At 42.3% G+C, this 26,255-nt stretch overlaps 2 protein-coding genes across 2 annotated transcripts; both read right to left on the reverse strand.

Annotated features, from left to right (window-relative positions):
- Window positions 1–279: 279 nt before the first annotated feature.
- Window positions 280–10,987, reverse strand: LOC308399965 (inactive tyrosine-protein kinase transmembrane receptor ROR1-like). Its single transcript, XM_080887419.1, has 6 exons — window positions 10,923–10,987; window positions 10,443–10,570; window positions 8,926–9,243; window positions 8,599–8,844; window positions 8,292–8,494; window positions 280–390 (listed from the first exon to the last, which is right to left on the reverse strand). Exons 1-6 carry the CDS (start codon window positions 10,970–10,972, stop codon window positions 295–297), a joined length of 1,041 nt encoding a protein of 346 aa, XP_080743545.1. The 5' UTR covers window positions 10,973–10,987; the 3' UTR covers window positions 280–294.
- An 8,247-nt stretch (window positions 10,988–19,234) lies between these two features.
- LOC308399208 (uncharacterized protein) lies at window positions 19,235–23,238 on the reverse strand. Its single transcript, XM_080886301.1, has 4 exons — window positions 22,397–23,238; window positions 21,547–21,703; window positions 21,309–21,385; window positions 19,235–20,831 (listed from the first exon to the last, which is right to left on the reverse strand). The coding sequence occupies exons 2-4, from the start codon at window positions 21,680–21,682 to the stop codon at window positions 20,535–20,537; spliced, it is 510 nt and encodes a 169-aa protein (XP_080742427.1). The 5' UTR covers window positions 21,683–21,703; window positions 22,397–23,238; the 3' UTR covers window positions 19,235–20,534.
- Between the last annotated feature and the right edge of the window lie 3,017 nt (window positions 23,239–26,255).

Genomic DNA, 26,255 nt, shown 5'->3' on the forward strand with positions numbered 1-26,255 from the left:
ACTATCTGGAGGGCCACCTAAGAGTTTAATGTGCAGGAAAAACATTGGTCTTAATGTCATGAAAAACCTCTGGAAAGTTCTCTCAACCCCAAAACCTGTGTTAGGGTAAGTGGTTTTCCTCAGTAACTGTAGAAGATGCTGAATAATCAAACTTTAAATTAAGAGATTTTTAAAAAAGATTTTAATGAACAATTAATCACTGCATCATGTACAATGCTTCAAATTAGAAGAAATTACATTTTCTCTTTACTAACCTCGTTGATTATCAGACAAGAAAGCAGACAGTCAGTGCAGTCAGAATAATCCAAGAGAGGGCAGGGTCAAACTCCCGCCTCTAGCTACACCTGTAGAGAGCCTGTCCCACAGCTTTAGTCTGCTGTCTTCAGACGACTGGTAAGAAACGTAGTAAGGAGACATTAAATACTGCACAGAAACAGTGCTGCATAATGTGGCTGTGTTATTTGTGGTGTTCCTGAAGTCGTGTTCAATGTTGTGTTGTGTAAATAAGAAAAGACAGGGGTTGCAAACTATTCAGTCTCTGGCAAAGCACCACTCGGACATCCTGAAGACTAAACTGCATGAAGTGTGTCTGGTCCTCACTGAGGAGGTATTGCACACTTTATGTTTCTTATATGTGTTTCATGCAGCTAGTTTCCCTTCAAGTGCATACTACAGCCTCAACTGATGATTTTCACTCACATTTTAGGTGAAAAACCAACGCTCAGCAGTAGCCTGTGAGGCCATACATACCATCGATGAGCTCTACATTCAGCTCCAGAGAACAATGGACCCAGAAGTTGAAACAACAGGCCGAGCTCTATTGCTGAAGCTTGCACAGACCAACAACAACTTTCTTCATCAGGAGGTCAATCTGGCACTTGATGCCATGGTGGAAAATTGCAGCCATGGACGGATTCTGAGCGCTCTGTTTAACACAGGACTGACGTAAGAGGAGAGAAGAAGCTGTAGTGATTTTATTAGAAGACATGAAAGAGAGATGATGTTCACTGAGTTGTGTGTCTAATATTGTCCTTGCTCAGCCATCGCTGTGCCGCAGTGAGGAATAGCACAGCTCAACACCTGCACCAGCTGGCTGACAAAGTTGGAGCAGCCGTCATCCTGAAAGCAGGAAGCTTCACTGAAAGGTTTCTAATTGCTGCCTCTAGAATGGCAGGGGATGCTGCACCTGAAGCCAGGTGGGTACTTTTAAATGGGTTTGAAGTGCATCAATGTTTTATTTTCTGTGAGTTTACACAATTAATGACAACTGTAATCTTCCACAGGTACCATGGGCGAACAATCATCAAGAAACTGACCCTTCACAAGGACTTTATGAATTTGTGGATGAAGATTGTCCCTGAAAAAGACAGGCGTCCTGTGGAGAAGAGCCTGAAAAAGGCTAATAATTACAGGCAGCAGGTCAGCATTCAGACTAGGCTCTCCTCTCCAGCAGGGCCTGGGATCCCCAGATGTGACAATGCAAGTCCTGACGAGTACAGAGGAGAAGAGCTACAGTAGCAGCAGCACTCTGAGGCTAAGCTGGGAAAGTGGTTGGAGGTTCAACCATCATGACCACAGACAGTCCCAGTCGCTCTGCAGGAGTAAACTTCTCCATCTTCAGGACTACAAACTATTTCTCTGAAGGACAATATTATTTAGATTTACATTAATTATTATTACATCATTCTTATTATTACATTATTTGTATTATTTCATTATTATTATCACATTTTTAAGATCCTGAATGGACAATGAATGAATAAATCCCTTTTTTTTTCATGTGAATTAAAATGGCACTTTGGTTGGCACATATACAGTTTCTGTTTTTCTGTCAACAAATATTAATACATTCTTAGTTCTCTTGTTTTCGTTTTTAACCCATGATTTTGCATTTTTATCAGGATTCAAAGTCATTTTTATAACATAAAGAAATATTAAATAAATACTAGAAAGCGAAAATTTCAGAAGAAATTTTAAGTGTGTCTATGCTAATCAGTGTAGTTTAGAATAGAATAGAATAGAATTCAACTTTATTGTCATTGCACATTTCTTGGATTCATTTGGTGATTTATTAAATCTATAACTGTTATTCTAATCTGCTGCTGAGTCTCTTACACTTTTCTTTATGCTGTATATTTTCACGTCTCTGGAATAGTTGGAAGTTAGATAGTCAGGTGGGAAACTTTGTGTTAACTCATGGAGCTGAGGATATCGTGGATATCGTGGACATGCTGACCTCGCTGCGTGGTGTACAGAGCGAGGTCAGCATGATTAATATTCACAATAAAAATATTAGCCGAACATCATGAAGTCTGTATGTGTTTCATAGTGTCGAACAACCTTTGTACAGTTAAAGCCAGCAGTTACTACATGACAGAAACACCAACGTTATCTCTTTTATGCGTTTATACACAGGTCACGCTGATTACTGAACAAAAACCCAAAGATCAGATGTTAAACAGATTTATTTGCTCTCTCTCCTCCTTAAACATGTTTTTAATGTTAGTTATGATTCAGAATTGGCAACTGAAACACGTAAGACACATAGGAACATCAGGAAATAAAACACCGATAAATATAACCTCAGTAAAAGAAGTCAGCGGGGGTTACTACAGCTGTGTACCGGGGCCTGCGCTTTGTCGGTGGGATTGCTTGCGAGGCGAGCGGGTCTATCCCACGCTTTGCCGTGAGACTGGGCAGACATCTCCGAAATCATCGAAACACTTTTGCAAAGAGGCTGTATCTTGACAAACCGACCAGACACATGAAGATTATAGTGATGGGATTTCCGGCTCTTTTTAGAGATCCGGCTCTTTCGGCTCCGAACCGGCTCTTCAGGTTGTTTTGTTGCTTTAATTAATTTATTATTAACAATAATATAAAATTATGCACAAAAGGAATTACTAACGTAAAAACAAGTGGTTTTATTTATATATGTTTATATATAAATATATGCGGTGGCCCCTAGAGACAAAACACGTACAAACTCCAAAACACATTTCTAGCATGAACTGAACTTCCAAAGCAGAGCTACTAGATCACTTAAATTACACAATTGAAAGCATGTGTGTATTGTTTGTATATTTATACACAGGCACTCATATATATATTCAAATAATTTAAAAAAAAGTTCATTTACCTGTTATTACCACACACCAAATCCGGTCGTTGGTACTTGCTGGCTTGTGTAGCCACAAGATAACAAAGGCTCAACACTGCGCCCAGCATCCTGGAGCACTTCTGTTGTCTTTTGTACGTGTTTTGAGTTTTTATGTGCTTCTGAGTTTTTATATGCTTCTGAGTTTTTACGTGCTTCGGAGTTTGTACGTGTTTTTACGTGTTTTTGGAGTTTTTACGTGTTTTGGAGTTTGTACATGCTTCAGAGTTCGTACGTGATTTGAAGTTTGTATGTGCTTTGTCTCTAGGGGCCACCGTAAATATACTTTTATTTATTCACTCCACATAAAATGTAATAAATAAATCATATAATACAAAAATCAACTATTCACATTTCAAGTTTTAACTATTTAAATTTTCAGCTTTTTCCTTTCACAAATTTAAAGTGAAAAGAACACAAAACACTGCAAACCACAACGCAATTAAATATAAATTATAATATGAAAACTAAAAGAACATGCATATTCTCTGTCATATGGACCTGCATGAATAAACTTTCTCAATCCTTTATCATCTGCAACCGAAAATAGTTGTGGATGATTACTATACCTTTCTAATGTTGTTGTCCCTGCCTCTCTTTCTCTCTCTCTGGCTCTGTTCCTGTGCTACTGAGTGTAACTACCGCCCCTCCCCCCTCTGCCCAGCGTAAAGCACAAGGCTCGCGTGCAGAGTGAAGCGGAAAAAAAGTGCGAGAGAGAGGCTGAGAGAAAGAAAAAAAAAAAAAAAAAAAAACCCACGTGACGGCTCGCGATAAGGAGCCGGCTCGCGTCGTTCACGTCAAAGAGCCGGCTCTAAGAGCCATTTCGTTCGCGAACGACCCATCACTAGAAGATTAAACCACTACATTCTCGGCTAAAAAAATATTAAAACGGTATTTGGTGACACACAAACAGGGTTTTTCAAAGCTCAGTTCTGTTAGCTTCCACATGCCGGTTGTTGTGTGCTAGAAACAATGGCCACCAGGCCAAAGCAATGGTTTTGACTCGATCAGCGTTAACCCCGCCCCCTGAGTTTGATGGGTGAGGCTGACAGATAAAATTATTTCATGATGAGAGCCAGGCGCCAGGACTGCCAAAATGAAATAAATAAATATATCATTAAATAATTAATTAAATGTGTCAATAATTAATTAAATGTGTCAATAATTAATAAAAATGTGAAATACATAAATAATTAATTAAATGTGTCAATAATTAATTAATTAAATGTGTCAATAATTAATTAAAATGTGAAATACATAAATAATTAATTAAATGTGTCAATAATTAATTAATTACATGTGTCATAACTATTTATTTAATTAATTAATTCCAGTTTTAATTAATTATTGCCACATTTAATTAATTATTTAATGGTGTATTTAATTAATTCATTATGGCAGTCCTGGCGTTCCATACTGCTCTACCAGGTGTAACAATTGAGTTTAACATCCAGGCATCCATGAAAACGGAATTTATGACATTTAACGGAGTTAGAAGTTAGCAGGGAGTTAGCTCGCTAGCTTCTATCTTTTTTTTTTTTTTCTTTTTTTTTTTTTTTAAATGACATCAGAAACAGCAGTATGCGACATTACGTGATGGCAGAGCTTCAGTTCATCCTTTGTCATTTTTTTTTTTTTTTTTTTTAATAAATAGGACAGGGGGAATGAATGAGAGAGAGAGGGGGAGAGAAAGAAAGAAAACCAAAGGGGAGAAGAGACGGTGAGAAGGGGGGGGAAGAGAGAGAGAAAAAAAAAAAAACTCCTGGGTCACCTGTATGGAGAAAAAAAACAAAAAAAAAAAACAAACAAACAAAAACAAACAGAGGAGACAGCAAACAACAAAGAGCAACATAATAATAGAGAAAACAAAGCACCATCACAATAAACTAGCTAGTCATAGATATCAGTATTTACTAAGTAATAAACGATATTGTGCAGCACGCAAGATAGACAGCGCACAGTGTGCTTTGAGGCAGCAGCCAAGAAAGCTTTAGTCCGCGTCTGTGAATACCCATGTGTGCATACCTGTGTGGATCAGCATGCTTGCATTCCAAAGGTTTCTCCATGTAATGATCTGCTAGGGAGTGTGGGGGGGCCACAGCCCCGTCCTCCAGGGTGTGAAGCGGGTATGGAGGAGATCAAAACTCCAGACATCCAGAGGCCCCCAGAACACAAGAGACCATGGAAGACCAACAGAGGGGCAGCCGCGCCACTGTCCCAGTAAGAGCTGAGGAGAGTCCCAGATGAGGGCTCGCCCAGCAGCCGCGGAGCAGAAGTCAGGGGGAGTTGCAGTGACGCGCCCGTGAGCTCCGCCGGCCCCCAGCTGCGCCTGAGTGACCGAGCCCTAGGCCGAGAGGCCGGGGGCACCCCACCTCCAAAGGGGCCCGAGCGAGCCCCAGGCCCCAGGCCCCGACAAGCGGCCGCCAAGGAGTGAGCCGGTGTGCACCCGGACGCCCACCCCCAGACACAAAGAACCACCAACACACCGACACCTGAGGGAGTCCGCCACCGGCAGGGGAAGTGGTGGTGGGTGGAGATAGGCCTCCAAACCTTGGAGGGCCTGAGGTGTCCCCAGAGAGGTGGCGTCTGATACCCAACCTGACATATAGACACAGACATACAGGCACACACAGACACAAACATCCATTCCCACCCTCATGCTCTCATATGCACTCACTCCACACTCAACCAACGTGGAGACAGACATAAAGAGACGCTGTACACACAATCACACTCCCCAAGCGTACTCTACAAACCGGGTCTAGGTACCCTTGCCCCTGGAGGGGGGAATTGCACCCAGACCCAGGTGGTGTTACCCTTTTCCCTGCGGTGGGGAGAGGCAGACCACCCCGACTCCGCAGCAGCAGGGAGGCCCCACACCCCAGACCGCAGTCGGACGGCCAACTCCTCCTACTAGCCCTCCCGCTCCAGCAGGCCGCAGAGAATGGGGGTGGGAGAAGACTCCAAACCTCCCTCCACCCGCTCATTGTAGTGTTGATGCATATGTGTTCTAAGGTGCAATTAAAACCCAGGAGGGCATGGAGCTACCTGCCAAGGAGCAGCAGGTAAGCGCATAGTCCCTCCTGCTAACCCTCAATGACTAAGTGTATTTAAAATTGAGAGGTGGGCAACGACGTCAGGGGTGAGGTATACACCCTGATGGTGATTTGGACTCCGTGATTGTGCCCACCCCCAAGATCCTATATGTATGTGTAATGAGAGTGTGAATAATGTGAATGTCTAAGTTGTGGGATAAAATTGAGGCAGAGGCAGCCAGAAGGGGACGGGGGGGGGGGGGGGGGTAGCCTCCTCTGCACCCTGGTGACACACCCCCACTCCAAGGCCCTGCATGTGTGGGTGGTTGTGGAGGAGCGGGAAGAGGGAGGCAGCTGGAGATGGGGAGGGAAGGAAGGGAGGGGCAGGTAACCCCTCCCTGGGGCCAGCTCCCCCGCTGACCCCAGTAGGCACTCCCACCCTCCGCGACCCGCCAGGGAGGGGGGGCCCAGGCCCATCAGACCGGGGCCCAGTGCAGTAGCGCCCCCCGGCTCCACAGAGCCCTGGACAGTCCACCCAACCCCACCACAGAGAAAACTGCACCCACCCCACCAACCACACATCTTCCAGACTACATAAGACGGTAAACGCCCAGGCTGAGATCTTCCTCCACCTCTCCTGTATCTCCCCCTCCTGCAGAGAGTTCCTGAGAGAAGAAAGCTCCTGCAAGATGTGACCATCCCCCCCACCAGTTGAAGAGCCCCCCAGGCGGCTCGATGCACCGGCGGCACCCTGCTCCAGGGCCGGGCCCCCATGCACCCACCCGCCCACAACCCCGGCAACACACCAACCAGGACCCGAGCCCCCGAGGCCCGGCCCGGGCCCCAGCCCAGAGACGGAGCGCCCCCAAAACCTCACGCCCATCCCGGACCCACCCAGGGGCAGCCAGGTTGCCAGGTCAGTAACCCTAGCTTCTATCTAAATACAATATAGCATGTCCTGACTGCGGGGTTTTGGAAACAAATTAAAATGTACAGCTCTGTTATCACTTCCAGCATAAATGAAGACAGAAAACTAAACAGCAGTGACGTTTGTAGGGTTACTGAAGTTGGGCTAGCTGGTATATAATGATGTGCTACGTGACCGCTAGCGACACAGCTATGTTAGCATAATATAAACAAGCTAACTTTTTTTTCCACTCGATAAAAGTTACCGTGAGTGTTCTCGGTGGTCAGGAACAAATGTAATCGCATGGCAGGATGCTGTAAAAGGACCAAACTTCAGCCAGGAGAACAACTGAGATAATCCATCCACAATACGAGGTTAGTCATTCATATACTGCTGCATGGGCTGGGCTGTAGTTACATCCTAAGGTTTTAAAAACTGAGCTTAAATAAATGATTAGCGGTAATAAAAGCCGAGGGAGGTCAACAGTGATCACTGACTGTTTTAGGAGCTTTTTGAGATCAAATAGAAGAAAATACATAACATTAAACATGTTAACAACACAAAAGCCATATTAAACGCAGACTACTTTAGACCCGGAAGTAAGATTCGTCGCGTCATCACTGAACAACCGGATAAGAATAATAAAGCCGACGAATAGTAATAAGTGTGCCTCTTGGTATAGGCACACTTAAAAAGATGAATTAAGTGAGAGGACCAAGGATAAGGAGAAGTGTAAGGGAAGGGTGTGGAAAAAGAGACAGTGAGAAATAAACAGGAGGGAGGTGGTGGGCTGCAGTTGAACATTCCTGAACCTGCTGAGCTCTGATGACGGATCTGATGCTTTGTCTGAGACAGGTCGTTTCCACACACACTCAAGCCAGTAACCCCGGCATGCCGTGACATATCCCTAATGACACACAGAAGGCTGTGCCAGTGTTTTGACTCCTTCTGCAGTCTGTTTGCATGCCAAACGACAGCCTCTTTACAGTCATTACACAACAGCGTGATGATGCACTTAGTGTCCACTTCAAAATCGTGAAGTTTACAGTGTTTAATTTTTGCGTTGATATTACATGTAAAAAGTGTTCTATATCTGCAGAAATAAACGGTAATCTGCAGGATTACCAGGAAGGCCCTCCGTCATTTATTCCCCACCCTGAGTGCCATCTGCTGTGACTGTAACGCTCCCTACCTTAGGCTTGTATGCAGTCGCGAGCATGGACATCTCAACGTTCTGGCCGCGGACGGGTTTGGGTTGGCGCGTCACGGGAGGCCTGGAGGACTTCTGGTTGTTGCGGCACACGCAGATGAAGAAGAAGACCAATGCGATGGCTAAGGGGATTACCACGCTGGGAACCAGGATGTACAAGATCTCAATGCCAGACTCCTTATGGTCTAAACAGATGGGACATCGAGAGAGGGGAATCATGTCATTTCACACGTCATACATGTGTCACAAAGGCAACATCGCAAACTACGATTTAAAACTAGTGTCTCACCACAGAGGGGTATGTCGCAGAGCTCCATTCTGACCCCCTCATCTAGTGTGAAGCACCAGGGGGCCTCGTGTTTGTTCCCTGGGTTGCGGCAGTACGAGTGTCCTCCGTTAAGCTCCGGGTAGCGCACAGCCTGGTAGTTGTGGCTGTGAGGATACTGGGAGTTCCACGGCTGACACTGACGCCCTGACTTGGTTATGCTTACCGTCCCTCTGTAGTCTACCCCACTGTTGTTATAACATTTGTGATCTGGTGGAATATAACAGACAATGATGTTTTAGCAGCGTCAACACAGTAAATCATTACAATTGCCACATGAACATGTCTCACTCTTGTTAATAGGCTCTGTCATAGGGATCCCGATCCTCAGACAGTTGGCGGCCTCGGGGCTGTCGGAAGTAGCCAGGTCATCGCAGTTTGGCAGTTTCAGTCTCTTCAGTATTATCGGGTTGGAGCGGGCGATGATGTACTCGGTTTTACACAAGTCGTTCTCCAGGATCTCGCATTCGTCCTTACAGAGGTCACGGGGTTTGTCGGACCCCGAGCTGCGGTCGCACGTTGGGAAGGCAAAGTGGCAGAGGGAAGGGATGGCGAACTGCGAGCAGCGGTCAGACAAATGGTTGGACGTCCCGATCATGGTGAAGGCCGCTGGGAACGAGAGGATTCAATTTCAGTTGCTTGAAAGTTTCTAAATAACGAAGAATTAGGAGACTGAATAAAAACAGAGAATTTCATACTTTAAATGCACGACTCGCGCACAGCGATGCTGTTCACTTATTGCAAACATGTGCATTGCTGCGGCTGTCATTATCACTACGGCGACTACGATGAAGAGGAGACGCGAATAAAAAGCGGCCAAGTGAACCTGACAACCATCCAAATGTTTCTCCAGCACATGTTGCTTGAGTAAAAAGGAACATAGAGATCAGTAAGTGTGACATTAAATTCAAGCTGCTGAATCTGGACTCTGATATGATTTACAGTCCTACTGTTGGCCTGTTACGACTCTGTGGCGCCATAAATCTCAATTATCACTCGTCCTTGATGTTTCAGATCAGGCTCTGGATTCATGGCCTGCGTCATTCCCTGAACTGTTGCACGGATATAATCAATAATGACCTCTGAGGACAAACGCACGCATACGCATAAAACAAAAAGCACACACGCTGAGACACAGACGTGTAACAACACTGGAAACAGTGTGTTGGCCACATGTGATTCATACTGAGTGGTGAACTCCCTTTGAACTCTCTAAGTGACGTTCTGCTTCCTTCCTGGAGCATATTAATTATGATTACCTTCTGAAAAATCTGAATTTACACAAAGTTTTTATTGAATTACTACATCTTTTTTATTTTTAGCAGCAAATTATGTCTCTAAAAGAGTTTGGCAGTTTCAGTCTCTTCAGTATTATCAGTATTATCAGTATTATTTGTCTTTTAGAGACAAATTATGTCTCTGAAAGACATAATTTCCTCCCATTTAATTGAATCTACCAAAAATGCAGGTGCCATCTGCCATCAAGAGCAAGGACAGAAGAAGCGGCACTTATTCCAATTTTTCAAACAAAGCATAAAGAAATGACTTTTGGCTCAAGACTTTTGCACAGTACTGTATGCCCTTTGGTCATTGATTGTGTTCAGTTGTCTTTCTTGAATCTGCAGGAACTAAATATTTAGTAACATGGAATCATCTTCATCAAGTTAAGCCTGTACACACAAACTAATCAAACGTTTCTTATGAATGAATATGTATTTATGATGGATGTAGAAGTAAATTTAATCTATTCTCAAAACATTAATTCGATTTGTGTTGGCTCGAAGGAGGTTTAGCCCGCTCAAACTCACCTGTGATCTGGGTCTCAATCTCCCCCTGCATCTGCAGCGAGTCGACAAAAATGCTGCGGTTGCCGATAAAGCGGGCGCAGGCTATGCCTCTGTACGGCTGGCAGAATCCATCTTCAGGAAACCCGTTGCTGAGAGGTCAGAGGGGCGAGAAAGAGAGGGTGCTTTTAAAGTTCGTCTGAACAACATGAATCAATTTCATCGACTCTTTCACAGGAAAACCACTAGAGGTCAGTCTACATTAGCATATCCCACAAGACCAACTAGTTCCACTTCTGTGGAGGGAAAGGCTGCTCCTTGCTGCCTTTGCTTGGCTACAGATCAGGCAAACTCAAAGGCAGATATCTAATACACATAAATGTCCTTATTTACAGTAAACTGCTTTAAGAATTAATATCTCACGTCGGACTTTATTCGTGTTGCGTCAGAGAGTCGTCACTCTGAGCCACAATTTAAAACATATGAAAGGAGAAAGAGAGCAACCTTGTTTCTACAGCTATGCAACTCCACTCAGTGAGCTTCTTTTGGGGCATTTCTTTTAATTTCCTCGTTAATGTAACGATTCTTATCCCGCTTAACACAGTCATCATCATCCTCTCCCCTTCCTGTCTCACTCTCTGTGCTTTTTTATTCTTTCTCCATACACACACACACACACACACACACACACACACACACACACACACACACACACACACACACACACACACACAAAGCCCACGCTCACCGGCAGACCACTCGCTCAGTGTGAGATCACTTTGTCATGCGCTTTAAGTCATATCATATGGGACGTTAAGACCAGGCACAACTGCAATATGTGGTATAGGCGAGTCCACGATGCCACTGCATATATGAAGTATATCCTCATGGTGCAGACCTGCTGCCTGAGTAATGGCGAACAGAAGCAGCTAGACTATGACATTTTTAATATATTTAACTTAAAGTGCAGCCAATCACAGCTAAGACACAGGCCTCAGCTGTGATTGGCTGAACAATAACACCAATAGTCAAACATTTCGACTCTGATAGGTAAGGTGGCCCCGAGAGGTCGATTGGACCGCAGCTTATGAAAACACCAGCAAATAGAAAAATGCTGAAAAAGCACACAAAATAAAACTGAATAAAAACCCCAATAGAAATAGAAAAAAAGTTGCTAATAATCACAAAACAACACACAAATGTTTTTGGGGAGACAATAATGTGACGGAAGAGTTGCACAAATGACAAGCCAACAGTAGATGGCCAATAGCAAACTACCTACAGTATTATATGAAAGTGTGCAATTAAAACAACAATATAACACATAACATTGATGAATCCTCAACTGCTTTTAATGACGCCTCCGTATTTTTTGATTTCTGTCCGTTCTGTGGCTGGTCCATCACATTATTGTGTCCCCAGAAACATTTCTGGATTTTGTTTTTTCTACTTCTGTTTTATTCAACTTCTGTTGTGTTTTCTACGCTTTTGCTGCATTTTTCTATTTACTTAGTGTTTCCTTAACTTGCAGTCTGTTTGACCTTTCAGGGCCACCATATATGGGGGTTTAAAAAACACTATTGTGTAGCAGCCTAGTGAGAATTTAACTGCTTCTCTACTTCTTTTGCACATCATTCTTTTATTACAGCTTTACAGAAACGTCACTTTTGCTAATGAGAGTTGGATGGTTTACAAGAGATGGTACAAAGTGCGAAAAGCACTAATTTTACTCCACAAGCTGTAAAAATTGCACACACATTCCCCCATCCTGGTTTGGTGTGAGTGTGAGGTCAGTAGGTTACCTCTCTCTGTGGAGTGTTAAGTGACTGAAGGGCCAAGGTCAGTTAACCCCCTTTCCCTGTCTGTGCAGATCTTAAATGGGCTTTCCAGACATGGACACACACTCACACACACACACTCATGCACACACACACCCACCCACACTCACACACATGACTACCAGGGCAGCGGTCTGCATACTGCCGATTCCTCAGAGATAGGGTAACTTTACAACTTAATGCAGGTTTAAACAGATTTTATCCCCGGAATATGTAATTTCCTACTAAAATATGCAGTAATAATGACTTCATGTTGCGGTGGGCCTGCAGAGGGCTTAGCACCCCTTCAACAAGCCGCAAATGCATAAACTGATACTCCTTTGGATGTTTTTCACCCTTTTGGGGAAGAGCCGCCTGTGTTTAGGTGAAAGCAATAAAGGGAGTGTCTGGTAATTGTAAGCAGTAATAATTGAATAATTTGAGAGACTTACAATTGGTTAGGTTCCTGCCATTTTTGAACGTAATGAAGCGGAACATAAAAAAAGGTAGCTCTGGCATGAGAAAACATACACAAACGGGATAAAGAGCGAGGGCTGGAGTGTGTCCAGGCAACCCAGAGGTTAGTTTGGTTGTGCGTCACAGAGAACGGTGGACACAAACATCCACACTAGCATGAAGCCACACACAGACAAGCAAATGACAAGGGAGAGGAGACGATCCACCGCAGTGCAGCCAGATCCCCGCGGGCAAATTATAACTACTGCAAGTCAGAACGCCCTAAACCAAAGCGGCTCAGCTTGAATCCCAAGTCGCCCTCACTGGGCTTCCTGTATTTTAGCTTCTTTCACTGGTTTCCAAATCAACGGAGCTTCCAAGACCATGTCTAAGAAGATGATTAAAGCATCTCGTCTGGTAGGGAAGGAATGGATAACAGCATGTTCGAAGAGCGATAGACACATCTACGAAAACCTAATCACTGTGAGACATCTGAGGTTTTCCGAAAACCTCTCTCGGTGTTTTCTTGTCCATTTATTTTCTCATGTGTTTGTGTGTGTCAGTGTAAGCTATCCCGAGCAGGGGAAAGCTAAGCGCGGTTGCTATTTGTGTAAACAGTGAATAACTGTTCAGGCCTTTGATTTTACACACTAACGCCACGGGCCCTCTGTATAATGTTTTATAACAGTTAATTACAAAGGGAGCCTTCTCCGTTCCAGACTCGATCTATAATCCAGATATAAACAGAAAGACGAGCCTCACCACAGAGCCTAAACAAGGTGCTGAAGACACTGATGCATTGTCCAATTACATTTTTTCCGACCTCATTATTTATTCAGGGAAGTGCTTGCTGAGCAGCCATGGTCTTTTTCCACCCAACACCCAGGTTAACATCCACAGTATTAAATAGAGACTAGTATTTACCAGACCTGTGTGGTAAATACATTTGCACAATAGGTGTGTAGAAAAGATATAGAGTTCAACTCATTCGATTCATATGTAATTCAAGTATTTATTTACTTTTTTCACGCTCGAAATAAATAAATAGGGAGATGGATATAAATGGAACATCTAGCTCATGTGAGCCACATGAAGCAACCCTGAATTGGACAAATGGAAGACGTTGGATGGGTGGATGGTTGTTGAAGAATGGAAGTACAAAAACACCTACGTACATGTTGTTATTACCTGGTTGGACCCCATTATAACCGTCCTTTCAAAACAGCTTTAATTCTTGGTGGCACAAGATTTTATCCATACTAGCGTGAGAGCATGAAGCAGTTGGTGCACATTTTTCTCCCCTTCCACCGCATGCCAAATTGGACTGAGATCTGACAGTGTTGTGTGTCAAAATCCCAGTATATCAGCAGTTTCAGCACATCTAGCACCAACAACCATGCCACAGTCTTTGTTCAGCTTTCTTTTCCATTCCAATGCTTGGTTTGAATTTCTGCAGCTCATCTTGACCATGTCTGCATGGCTAAAGGGTTACTGTCATGTCATTAGCTGATTAGTTATTTGTTAATGACCGGTTGAGCAAGTGTACCTAATAAAGTGGGAGGTGAGTTTTATATAAATTTGAAAGCATCCAATAAGAGAACAAGACTGATCCTATCCATACTAACTATTTTGGCACTGTTATAAAAACCAAGCTAACACTGCTTTATGTTTTCAGTCTCACTCGAAATCCCAAATGTAAATCCACACGGTGGTGCTAGGAGATTGGCAAATACATAAGGTAACATAATCCAACATCTGCATATTATTGCATGGTAATCCATCTAATAGGTGTTGAGATGTTTTAATTTGAACCAATGTGGTAAACCATCAGACTCAAACAGCAGCTCTGGAGTCATTCTGTAAACTAAAATTAGGATTACAAGGAAAAGAACATGGACATATTTACAATATTGTGTCTTGAGCCACTTCAAATTTCTTTATGTTTTGCTAGCAAAATTGGAAATAGGTGCAGGGATATATTAAAACATGTGCAAGCCTACATGGAAATAAAGTATAGAAAGCAAAAACAGAGTTTGTACAATTGTAGTGTGAGAGTCAGTATTTGGTATTTGGCCACCTTTATTTTTCATCACTGCCTGAATTCCCTTTGGCATCTTTCTTATAATTTCTTTAAGTAGTCTTCAGGAATAGTTTTCCTTGAAGGCCATTTAAGTTTTTTGTTTGATGTTTCTTCAGCTAGATAAATGGGAACAATTGCTACAGGCTGCTAGCCCAAAGTTGCAATTTCAAATTGGTACCTTGCGAAGTTTTCGATTATGTTTTGACACAACACTGATTCATCATTTGAGTAAGGTGCCTTTTTATGCTTGAACAAGCCATAGGTCAGCAGTCAGTTGCTTGAACTGGTCAGGTGCACGGACTACACTGTGAAAAAGCAGCCAATGTCCAAACAACTGTGAAAAAGCACCGAGAATCGTTGCTCAAGACCATTTTAATAAACATCACAAGAAAGTCTGGCTCCTAGAAGCAAATTCTAAAGAAATTAGGAGTGGCTCAAAACCTTTGCACTGTACATTTTCAGTTTTTCATAGGCAGAAACACACGTGCTTGGACAATGAAACATATAAACCACAAACTGATGATAGGATGGAGTGGGCTCGTTTTGATGTCTTCTCTCTGATCTCTTGACTAATACTGTGTCAGAACATCAGTACAATGACACAGACACGTTCCGGGATTTAAGGGCTGTGGTTTAACACAAACATAGAATTATCAGGAAAGGGAGAGTTTTCAGTTAAGGAAGAATGTTAAAAAATGTTGAGTCAACTCTGAATATCTCTAATAAGTTGTTCAATCTGGATTTTTTAAACCATATTCATCAAAACGTCCAAAGTTCTCAGGATTTCCACAGATTCCGCAAACTCTCCCAGTTCCACTTTCCAATGTGATGACTCGTCTTCACTCTTATCTGCTTTAACTTTTCCGTGACGATTTTTATTCATTAGTGGGACACATGGCAGTGAAGATAACTGTCCGACCAATGAACACAGAACATGAACACAGCTCAAAAAGGCTGTGACACGAATGAGCACACACTTTCTTTACTCCAGAATCAGAATCAGAATCAGAATCAGAAAGGGGTTTATTGCCAAATGTTGAGCAGGTTTACAACATTAGGAAATTGCTGCGGTGCTTCAGTGCAAACATGCTGTCATAAATAGCACTTAAATAGACATGGAAAAAAATAAAAGTAGGGATAAGAATTAAAAGTGCTACGTGGAAAGATATGTGCATGAGATATACATGAGATATATACATGAGAATAAGAATTAAGAGTGCTACGTTGAAAGATATATACATGAGTGCAGGTGGTGATCAGTGCCAAACATAGAATGATGCAGTGAACACAGCGTAGGGTCATGTGTTAGTGGCGGGTACAGTCATATGGTTATTGTTCATGTGTCCAACAGCAGAGGGGAAGAAACTGTTCTTATGGCGAGAGGTTCTGGTGCGAATGGACCGGAGCCTTCTGCCTGAGGGGAGCAGGTCAAACAGACTGTGTCCAGGGTGAGAAGGGTCAGCTGAGATCCGAGCTGCACGCCGCAATGTCCTGGAGGTGTACAGGTCCTGCAAAGATGGGAGTCTGCAGCCAATCACCTTCTCAGCAGAGCGCACAACACGCTGCAGTCTCTGTTTGTCCCTGATAGTGGCTCCAGCGTACCACACGGTGATGGAGGAGGTGAGGATGGACTCGATGATTGCAGTGTAGAACTGCATCATCGTCCGTGTTGGCAGGTTGAATTTCTTCAGCTGCCTCAGGAAGTACATCCTCTGCTGGGCTTTCTTGATGACGGAGGTGATGGTGGGCTCCCACTTCAGGTCCTGGGTGATGGTGGTACCCAGGAAGCGGAATGAGTCCACAGAGGTGATGGGGGTGTCAGACAGGATGATGGGGGGGAATGGGGCTGTGTGCTTCCTGAAGTCCACAATAATCTCCACTGTCTTCTGGGCATTCAGCACCAGGTTGTTGTGGCTGCACCAGGACACCAGACGTTCAACCTCCCTCCTGTAGGCAGACTCGTCCCCGTCCGAGATGAGTCCAATAACGGTGGTGTCATCTGCAAACTTGATTAGCTTGACAGACTGGTGGGTGGAGGTGCAGCAGTTGGTGTACAGGGAGAAGAGCAGAGGAGAAAGAACACAGCCCTGAGGGGAGCCGGTGCTGATGGTCCGGGAGTCCGAGACATTCTTTCCCAGCCTCACATGCTGCTTCCTGTCCGTCAGGAAGTCAGTGATCCACCGGCAGATGGGATCAGGCACATTCATCTGGGAAAGCTTGTCTCGGAGATGGTCTGGAAGGATGGTGTTGAAGGCAGAGCTGAAGTCCACAAACAGGATCCTGGCGTAGGTTCCTGGGGAGTCCAGATGCTGCAGGATGAAGTGTAGGGCCATGTTGATGGCGTCGTCTACAGACCTGTTGGCTCTATATGCAAACTGCAGGGGGTCAAGGAGGGGGGCCGTGAGGGTCCTGAGATGGGAGAGAACTAGGCGCTCAAAAGACTTCATGACCACAGATGTCAGAGCCACGGGTCTGTAGTCATTTAGTCCAGTGATCCTAGATTTCTTGGGGACAGGGATTATGGTGGAGGACTTGAAGCAGGCAGGCACATGACATGCCTGCAGTGAGGAGTTGAAAATGCCAGAAAACACTGGGGCCAGCTCGTTTGCACAGTGTCTGAGGGTGGCAGGAGACACACCGTCTGGGCCGGGAGCTTTCCGAGCATTCAGGTTCTTAAACTGCTTCCTCACATCTGCTTCATGAATATGAAGAGTTGTGGTGGGAGGAGGTGGTGTGACAGAATATGACAAGCGGCCTCGTCCTGGTCTCATTTGAGGATTAAACTTTGGTGTAGGGTTCTGATAATGAAAGAAACCTTTAAGCCTTGAGGATATAAGCTCGAGTGTTTCCCCATAAGAAGTCTGTGATGATGGGTTTGTGCTGAGTTGTGGGGTAAAGGGATGTGAATCTCAATGCTCTTTGTTGGAGCATGCTATGGAAAGGAAAGGATTTGAGGATGATGAGAAGGGGGAGGGAAATCGTGATGACACTTTAGATTTTAGGGTTTTGTTTCCATTAGCTGCTCTGGGTGCTGAGTGAAGAGGAGATGAGCTGCTAGCAACATGAGGTCACAGCTGTTGTATCCTGATTAGGGATGCCCCTAAACTAGTTTTTATTTAATCACTCTCATCCTGGTTTGACAGGAATAATAAATGCTTTGACAGAATCAGGAGGTCTAACATGACCAATAACTTTTTGCTGCTCTAAACCTGCAAATTTAGTTGATAATGTACCTTTTTGTTACCAACCCATTATACATATTACGTTGTATAAATTCATAATTGTCATGTAAAAGAAGCCAAAGTGCAATGATGTGCAAATCATCTAAAGAGAGTCAGAAAAGAAGGTGACTGGTTGGATATGCCCAGTAAAGCTCATGAGTTGTATTGTATCACTTGAATACAACTGTTTGCAAATTTATGTGTTAGACGCTATGTATGTTTGCAACAGATTAAAGATGCCCAACAACAAATCAGACGGCACTTGTGCATCTGGAGATGCACAAGTGCATCTAAGTCTCCGTTTTTCAATTTGTCTGTGCAGCAGGTGAAATCTACACGCATTCGTCAGCATGTTGGGCTCTCTCCATTGGTGTGCACTCGTGATTTCATTATCACAGTAGGGCTGTGTAATGATCTCTTACTGACAGGGAGCCAAAATGGCCACCAGAGGCTGAGGCTGACTGGGATCTGTGGCTGCCAGTGGCCCGTGACCACACTGGGAATGAACAGCAAGTGAGGGCAAACTGAGGCACTGCATCAGGATACAATGGAGAGAGAAGGCCCTCTTGGTCATCATGTTACTGCTGCTCGCTGACTGCAACAATAGAGGCTTCTGTCAGAGAGAAGGAAACTAACAGAGCGCTAAGAGAAGAAGGATGTAAGAACAAACATGAGGGATTAATTTGAGCTGGTGTGCATTTTTTTTTTTTAAAAGGGAAAAAAATAAGGAGGCTTCTCTGAAAACAAAATCAAAATCACAGTTTTTTTCCATCCAGCATAGCAAAACTTTGGTAGTATGGTCGAAACTGCCTGAATGCTAAGCTTGATTAATATAGCCATCAGTATGAGGGTTTATTGGGTGCCAAAACCATGAATGAAGCTTTATAATACTAGGAGGAAGAAGGTTTCTTCTTCTGTGCACTCTCAGAAATAGGGGTACCAAAGTGTACCAAAAAGGGTACAAATGCTTGTCGCTGGGGGTGTTCCTTTTTGAAGGACATTTCTGTACCCTTTAGGCTTGGTACATTTTTGTACCTTATGAAGTTGTACCATCTGAAGTACAATCATGTACTTTCCTAAGACATAAATGTACCTTGAAACTATAGTACAGAAATGTTCCCTTGAAAAGGGTACAATAGGGTACCTATGAGGGTACCCCCCCAGCGACAACCTATTTCGTACCTAAAGAGACAAAAATGTACCCCCAATAGTCCAAAATATTTGGTTATTTAACCATTTATTTTCAATAATAGAATCACATCAAAGCACTTAAACAACCACAGGAATACATCCTTGATTACATTCGTATATTGCCATAGGACATAGGTGTCAAACTCTGGCCCGCGGGCCAAATTTGGCCCGCAGCCTAATTACATTTGGCCCGCGAAGCCATACCAGATTACTATTAGAGCTGGCCTACTGGTATTATACAGCTAATATATATATTGTTTAGTATTAAGCTTTGCTTGTTCCACATTCAGTTTTTCACCAAAACTTGTTTGAGTCCATAAGAAGAGATTCATTCTTATATCTGGAGGAAGATATTTTTCAATAAATATTAATGTTAGCCCGCGACCTTGTTCTAGATTTGAATTTTGGCCCACTGTGTATTTGAGTTTGACACCCCTGCCATAGGACATGTCAAGAAAAATACATTCATTTAAAAAAAAAAAAAAAAAAAAAAAAAAAAAAAAGAAGAAAAAAAGTAAACAATCACATAAAGACATTAAACACCTGAACACAATGTTTTGACGGATCACAGAGATGGCATGTATTTAAAAAACTGTCCACACAAATGTTTTGCTCTACTTCAACAAGCACGCACATACATACGCACGCACGCACGCACACATACATACATACATAAAAATGTTCTTGCAATCACGTCACACAGAATACCTCAAGGACACAAACCGCCTATCATCAACTTAATAGGTGTCTAGAGCTTGAAAGTCTAATTCATTTCCTGGATTGAACAGGATCCAGTCATTGTCAACTGCCACTTGGTAAGCATGGAAATGACATTCACAAGTGCAAGGAAGTAACAGTTTCCCACACAATACCCAACAAGTATCAACATTCAAAATATACTTGATTTTAAAGAATTGAGGTATGGCTTCAGTGTGTACATGGCCAACTACAAAAACATCCTCAAGTTCATATTTGACACTGCTGACAGATATAGCAGACACACGCTGAAGCACTTTATCCTGAAAATGCACATCTGTAAAACTTTTGTTCATTTCCAGAGCATTCTGTAAGTCACCTGGCAGAGATGAAAATGGCACACTGACACTTGTGCTGAGTGAATGTTCAAAGTCAACAAGCAACTTATCTGAAGAAAACTCCCAGCACTGTTTCATTTGATGACGATTGCTAAGAGTTGCAGTGATGTTTACAAAGTTTTTGCATTTACTCGCTAGATTTTTGAAATATTGATGCTTGCTTTCATATCTCATACACCACAAAGGGCGAAGAGGACCATACATCAAAATCAGCATTGGGTAGTCAATAAGGTAGTGACACTTGGGTGGGGGCGTATTTAATAGAGTTGGTTAAGTACCCTGGCGACACTTACTGGCAGGGGTTTGTCTCCCTGGTCTCCTATGTTGACAATGCAGTTCTGAAGAAAGACAAGTGTTTTCTTGAAGTATGCAGGGTAGGTCATGTTGAACACGAAGAAGGTGGAGAATGCTGAGATGTAGGCCTCATCCAGCGAGCGGCACGAGCAAACATCCACTCCTTCAACTGTCACAACACGGCGACACTGTCTTAAGAGGGCAGTTGTCCAACTCTTATCCTTCATTCGAATGGTTGGGTATGGACTCGTGGGAGTATTCTGCAGAAGAGGAAGAAAAACATTAGTATACAGTATGTTTAAGCAATATGTGCCAAGTGGATTTTCAACAGATTCCTCAAATTACCTTCTTTATTTGCTAGAAAACAAAACTGTCTATTCTGATAACCTGTAAACATGGCCCATACTCCAAACAAAAAGCTTCTTGACCAATGACTGTTGTGGTAGTGTTTGATAAGCTGCTAAAGTTTGACATAATATTCAAGGGCAAAAGCAATCACCCCTGACAGTGACAGTACCTGTGAAGAAGAATTTCCCTAAGGGGACAATAAAGGTCTATCTATCTATATAAACACCAGACAAAACCCAAGAGCACAGCAGCACTGTGGATTAACAGCAGTGTTTCCCCTACATTAGCTTAGCTGTGATGCTGAACCGCAGCTGAATTCAGCTCCATGCCAACAAAACACCAAGAATGAAACTTGTGGCCAAAGGCTATGCATTGCATCATGCATTTACCTCTCCAAGGATGATGAAATCTTCTATCTTCTCCTTGAAGATGGATGGCAAGAGAAGTGCCCCCTTGAAGTCAATTCCTAGGTCATACAGATGCAAATGCACTTCATTAGATTTTGATAGCATGCAAATTCCCATTAACATGCTCTTCACATGACACTATGGTACATCAATTATCTTTGGAAGAGAGAGCAAATGAATTGTCACAAAATTTACTATTTGTATGAGGTCAAATTAGCACCTGTAATGTCTTCAGCCAGTGCATTCTCTCTTGCCTCCATGTAGACCTTCTTCAGTGGCAAATCCTTGGTCATTTGAAGAACAGCAGTGAAGTTTTTGCTAAAGCGGCGACAGATGTTGTCTTGGCAGGGATGCATTAAATCAACCTCATCACACAACTGGAAATGAAAAGAGCAGAATAGACAAAAGAATGACATTTTACATTGAGGATTTAAACTTTTGACATGTTTAAAGACACAGACTGGAGATAAATGTAAAGTGCTTTAACCCTTGAACAAAAATTCTAAAGCTAATAAACAGATTGATTAATCAGTTAGTACAGAAAATAATAATAATCAGATTTAGAGACAAAAAAAATCATTAGCTGTTTCCCCAATCATCTTAACAATTCTTGGGTTGCAGACAGTGTCCCTGCGCAGAGCTTACAGTTCTCATATTCGAAAATCCCAAATCCCACTAAGTAGGTGGAATGGTACAAATGTGTACCTTCCATTGTTTAAAATCCCTTTGAGCGGGAAACACGTTAGATGGGATGAATTTTGCTTAGAGAACGATTTTGTTAATACCTATATTTACATACTAGCATGTTTTGAGAAATTATTGATTTTTTTACATTGTTGTACACGGTTAGTGACTATTTATTGATAAAACACTGGAATACGGCGGGCAGACAGACGTTGAACATTCCACCAACAGTCTAAATAGTCCACATTTGTACCTTTCTTTGTTTAAAACTTAGCTAACTGCTAGCATTCACCCATGTTAAAGCTAGCTCTTCGGACTTTTGCTAACTCTACTGTAAAATTACACGTTGTAATTTTTATAAAAACACAAAATCACACCCGACTTACCTCTAAACCTTTGCGCCTCGTCGTCTGACATCAATGCCTTCTTCCATCAACTTTTTAAGGAGCTCCTCCGTGTCGATAACCCCCTGAGAGTCATTTTCTGCGTCAACGCTAGTCAGCGCGGAGGCGGAGCACTCATCGCTGCTGGCTTTTCAGCCTTTGGGATTAATGCGCGTTGCGAACTTGATACATGGACATTGTGGTATTAATGCGTTTGGAAACCGTTATGCTGTCTTGGCGAACTATATTTGTAACTTACAAAATGTAGTCACCGTAACATAAAAATCTGCTTGACATTTTAACTTCCAAAGAACCTCGGTTTAACTTGATGTTGCAAATTCCATAAAAACCTCCCAATTAATGAACAATTCTAGGATGTAGTAAAAGCGAAAAAGTAAATGGCCAAACATAACAGTAATATGATTTCACGTTTTTGAAGGCTACAACCAAGATTTAAAACATTAAAAATTATAACTGAAACTTAATAAAATGGAAATGGACCAGTTTTTTTTAACATCATTTGGTTGTGCCTGCATGTCATTGTGTGTGTTTTTAAAATATAATTTAACATAACTTACACAAAGGTAGGTTACAGATATTCTTTGCATCATAGGATAATTTATGTACAGAGGAGAGGACCAACAGATTTGATTATAACATGTAGCTTTTATGAGCACACTCACATCTCATATGAATTTTACAATTAACCAGGCCCATCCAGATTTTCCCATGCTGACCCATTACCACATTCTGCCACTGTCACTGCAGTACAGGTCAAAATGGTACAGATTTGTACTTTATTTCAAATTGTACCTTTAAAGGGGCATTTCTGGACTTTTAAAGACCAGTATTGTACTTTTAAGGGAACATTTTTTTAAAATGTACCTATAGGTACAAAAATGTTCTTCTCTCGTACCTCTATTTCTGAGAGTGTGGTTTTGTATCACAGTATTAATATAAACAGTAACGGGGTAAACAGTACAAATGGGGAATTCAGTGTCTGCCGTTTACAGATGATCCAGCTGTTATTTTACTGCCTGCCTGGCTACCCACTCAGTCTGGTATCATTTAAATAAATGGGGAGGCTGCACTTTTAAGCACACAGACAGTGGGTCTAAGGCAAAGTGTATAAAACATGGATGTGTCACTGGTTTGGTTTGTGGACTACTGTTTTGGAGCCTCTATGGCCTTTTAAGAGACAAGTAACCAAACACTGGAGTGACCATATAAGCTGTGAGCTAATGCTAGCTAGGTTAAAAAGGATGATGCAGTGGAAACCAGCTAATTATGTGCTAATATAAAAAAAAATCTCTCTCTCTAGATATTTATCTCACTGCGACTGTAACCGGGGTTTAGACATTAGAATTCTCTCCTAATGAGTCATATTTAAGGTGTAGCATCTGTGCTCCACTGACCAGCAGAAAGGGTACACTTCTGAAGAGACCAGGTGCCAAAGAATCAAAACCAGACATTTTGGAAAACTGTGAACAACTTCACTTTAAAAAAATTTCCTCTTTTACAAGAGCAACTTTGTATCAATAAATATGGAAGAAGAGTGTTGTTTACATAAAACAATGAAATAAGACAACAAAATAGAGAATTATTCCGAAACAAAGTTAGTTACTCAGTGGCTTTGACCCTTTGAATATTTTTACTCTGGCTTCATTTTTCAGTCTCATTGCTTATCACTTGGTCTGAACATAGTCTACAGTCGCAGTCTTTGTTTCTCTGCTAATGCCAAATATAGAATTCTTGCACATACTTCAACTGATTTTTACTGAAAAGCCAGTGCAGTGATTAGTGACTTTGAAAAATAAAAGCTAAAGCTTTCATTAAACTGTCTGTTTGAATAACTCTTGAATTGAGATAAAACCTAGAAAATTATTTTTGTAAAACACTTCACTGAATGCAACTTAGATACTTATCTATAATAACGCAAAAATGACTTCCAGATATAGATGCTGGTGTTGCACTGCGCTCTGCTATAAGACCCAGAAAAGTTTAATACAAGAGTTCAACATGCAGGAAAGGAACCGACATCAATCCCATCACTCCTCACAAAACTCCTGACCTGGTGACATCACTTTCCCAGAGGGCAGAAGGGACTCAGAGGTCCTGGAGGGTGGAGGGTTTGGGCAGTGAAGGTGTCAATCTGTCTGTCAATTAGGAGTATAGGAGGCAATATGTCTGCTTAAGCCTGACATAAACCCAGTGGTTTTTCGGCAGACGCATACATACAAACAAACAGAGCTCAGGGGTCACAGAGTCGAATTTGCTGCCTGAGGAGGAGAGGGCTGGAGGGTTTTCGCTTGAATAGCCACATGAATGCCTTAGCAAAAACTATAACCCAAAGCAAAGGAAAGTAAAGGAAAAAGTGTGATGAAGAACATTAAAAGGAGGGTCAAAGATTAATAAAATACAAAATACAAAGAACCTGGCAGCTCTGATATCTGAAAAATAGAAATGTTGATAATTTTCAGAACATCTAAAGTCGTTTAAGCAGGAAGGACCAGCAAAATGGGAAAACAGCCTTATAATGTTTGACTTCCATGTAACAAAAAATTAGGGCTCTGAATTCCAAACTGTCAGTCGAGTATAACAAATACATCAGTTCGTAATTTATTTTCGTAAGAGGTCTTCTCCCCCCGGAGAGCTATTACAAATTTTATTCTTGTTTTCCATATCTCTGTTGCAAATAGATTCCTGACTTTATCTTTTTTCTTAATAGCATTCCTTGAATTGACTCCAGGCTGCCAGCAAACATCCGTGTGGAAACAATAATGACGAGAGAAGAAAGGAAAGCAGAAAATAAAGAAGAGTGAAACAAGACTGCCAGGAGCAAACCTGCTTCTACCCCCCGACACACAGATATACACACACACACACACACACACAGATATATACACACACACTTTTGTGCATGATTTACGACAGCTTATAGCCTAGATCACAGATCCCAATCTGAACACACAGAGACAGACACTTAAAAAAGACAGGAGGACACATGTTTTGGCTAACTGGCTACTGACGGTGCTTAAGGAACAAGAATGTGCATGTTTGAACACAAGCACGGCTTCCTGAGGAAACTGAAATAATCCTTGATGAGAGCGAGTAAGAATCACAAAAGACACGGAGAAAGGTAACACTGTTGTGAAGCTCATAAATAATCCGTCTTTAAACACACTGGGGACTGTATGACAGAGAAAACACACAAAAAGACTTATGTTCAGTTTAAGGACATCCACCTTAAACGACATTCCTGTAACTAAACAAAGCTTCTAATGAACTGCTGACAGTATGTTCTGTATGCCTTTGTCCACTGGATACATTTTCTGCAATTCCCACGGAAAAAAAAGCATTACAAATGATAACACACTTTATTTATATAGCACCTTTAAAAGCAGTTTACAAAGTGATTTGCCAAAAGTGCAAAGCACTTTAGAAAGGTAGAAAGGTTTCAGGTGAAAAGGAAGGTGAAACTTAAAATTATATCTACTGCAATGTAAAAAAAACCAAACAAACCCTAACATCATTAACCCTTTCAAAATTCGCACTAGCGAAATGAAAATGTCAGGGAGCTATACCTGAGCCTGTGACTTTAAACACTGTTCTGGGAGTTAGAAAGATAGTCTAAGAAATACATTTGAGAAAAGGGATACTCTTCAACTGCATGTTGATAACAGATGTCATAAAATACATGTAGATTTTTTCTTTCTTTTCTTTTACAGCCTCTTTTTAATTTACTGCTGGATATATTCAGTCCGGGTGCGGTGTTGAATTTGGCTCTTTGTCCTTGTAGGAGGTGATAGAGTGAACAAAGGTGCAGCATGTTTGATTAACAATGAAGACCAGATCCTCTGTG

The sequence above is a fragment of the Rhamphochromis sp. 'chilingali' genome, assembly GCF_963969265.1.
Source record: "Rhamphochromis sp. 'chilingali' genome assembly, chromosome: 7".
Classification (NCBI taxonomy): domain Eukaryota; kingdom Metazoa; phylum Chordata; class Actinopteri; order Cichliformes; family Cichlidae; genus Rhamphochromis; species Rhamphochromis sp. 'chilingali'.

Coding starts and splice junctions, on each gene's coding strand:
- LOC308399965 (XM_080887419.1), bottom strand. CDS start 10,972: ATGCCCCAAAAGAAGCTCACTGAGTGGAGTTGCATAGCTGTAGAAACA. Junction 8,845..8,925: donor GACAGAGCCTATTAACAAGA/GTGAGACATGTT, acceptor ATATTCCACCAG/ATCACAAATGTTATAACAAC. Junction 8,495..8,598: donor CTGCGACATACCCCTCTGTG/GTGAGACACTAG, acceptor CCATCTGTTTAG/ACCATAAGGAGTCTGGCATT.
- LOC308399208 (XM_080886301.1), bottom strand. CDS start 21,682: ATGCATCCCTGCCAAGACAACATCTGTCGCCGCTTTAGCAAAAACTTC. Junction 21,386..21,546: donor ACTGGCTGAAGACATTACAG/GTGCTAATTTGA, acceptor TGTATGACCTAG/GAATTGACTTCAAGGGGGCA. Junction 20,832..21,308: donor ATTTCATCATCCTTGGAGAG/GTAAATGCATGA, acceptor CCTCTTCTGCAG/AATACTCCCACGAGTCCATA.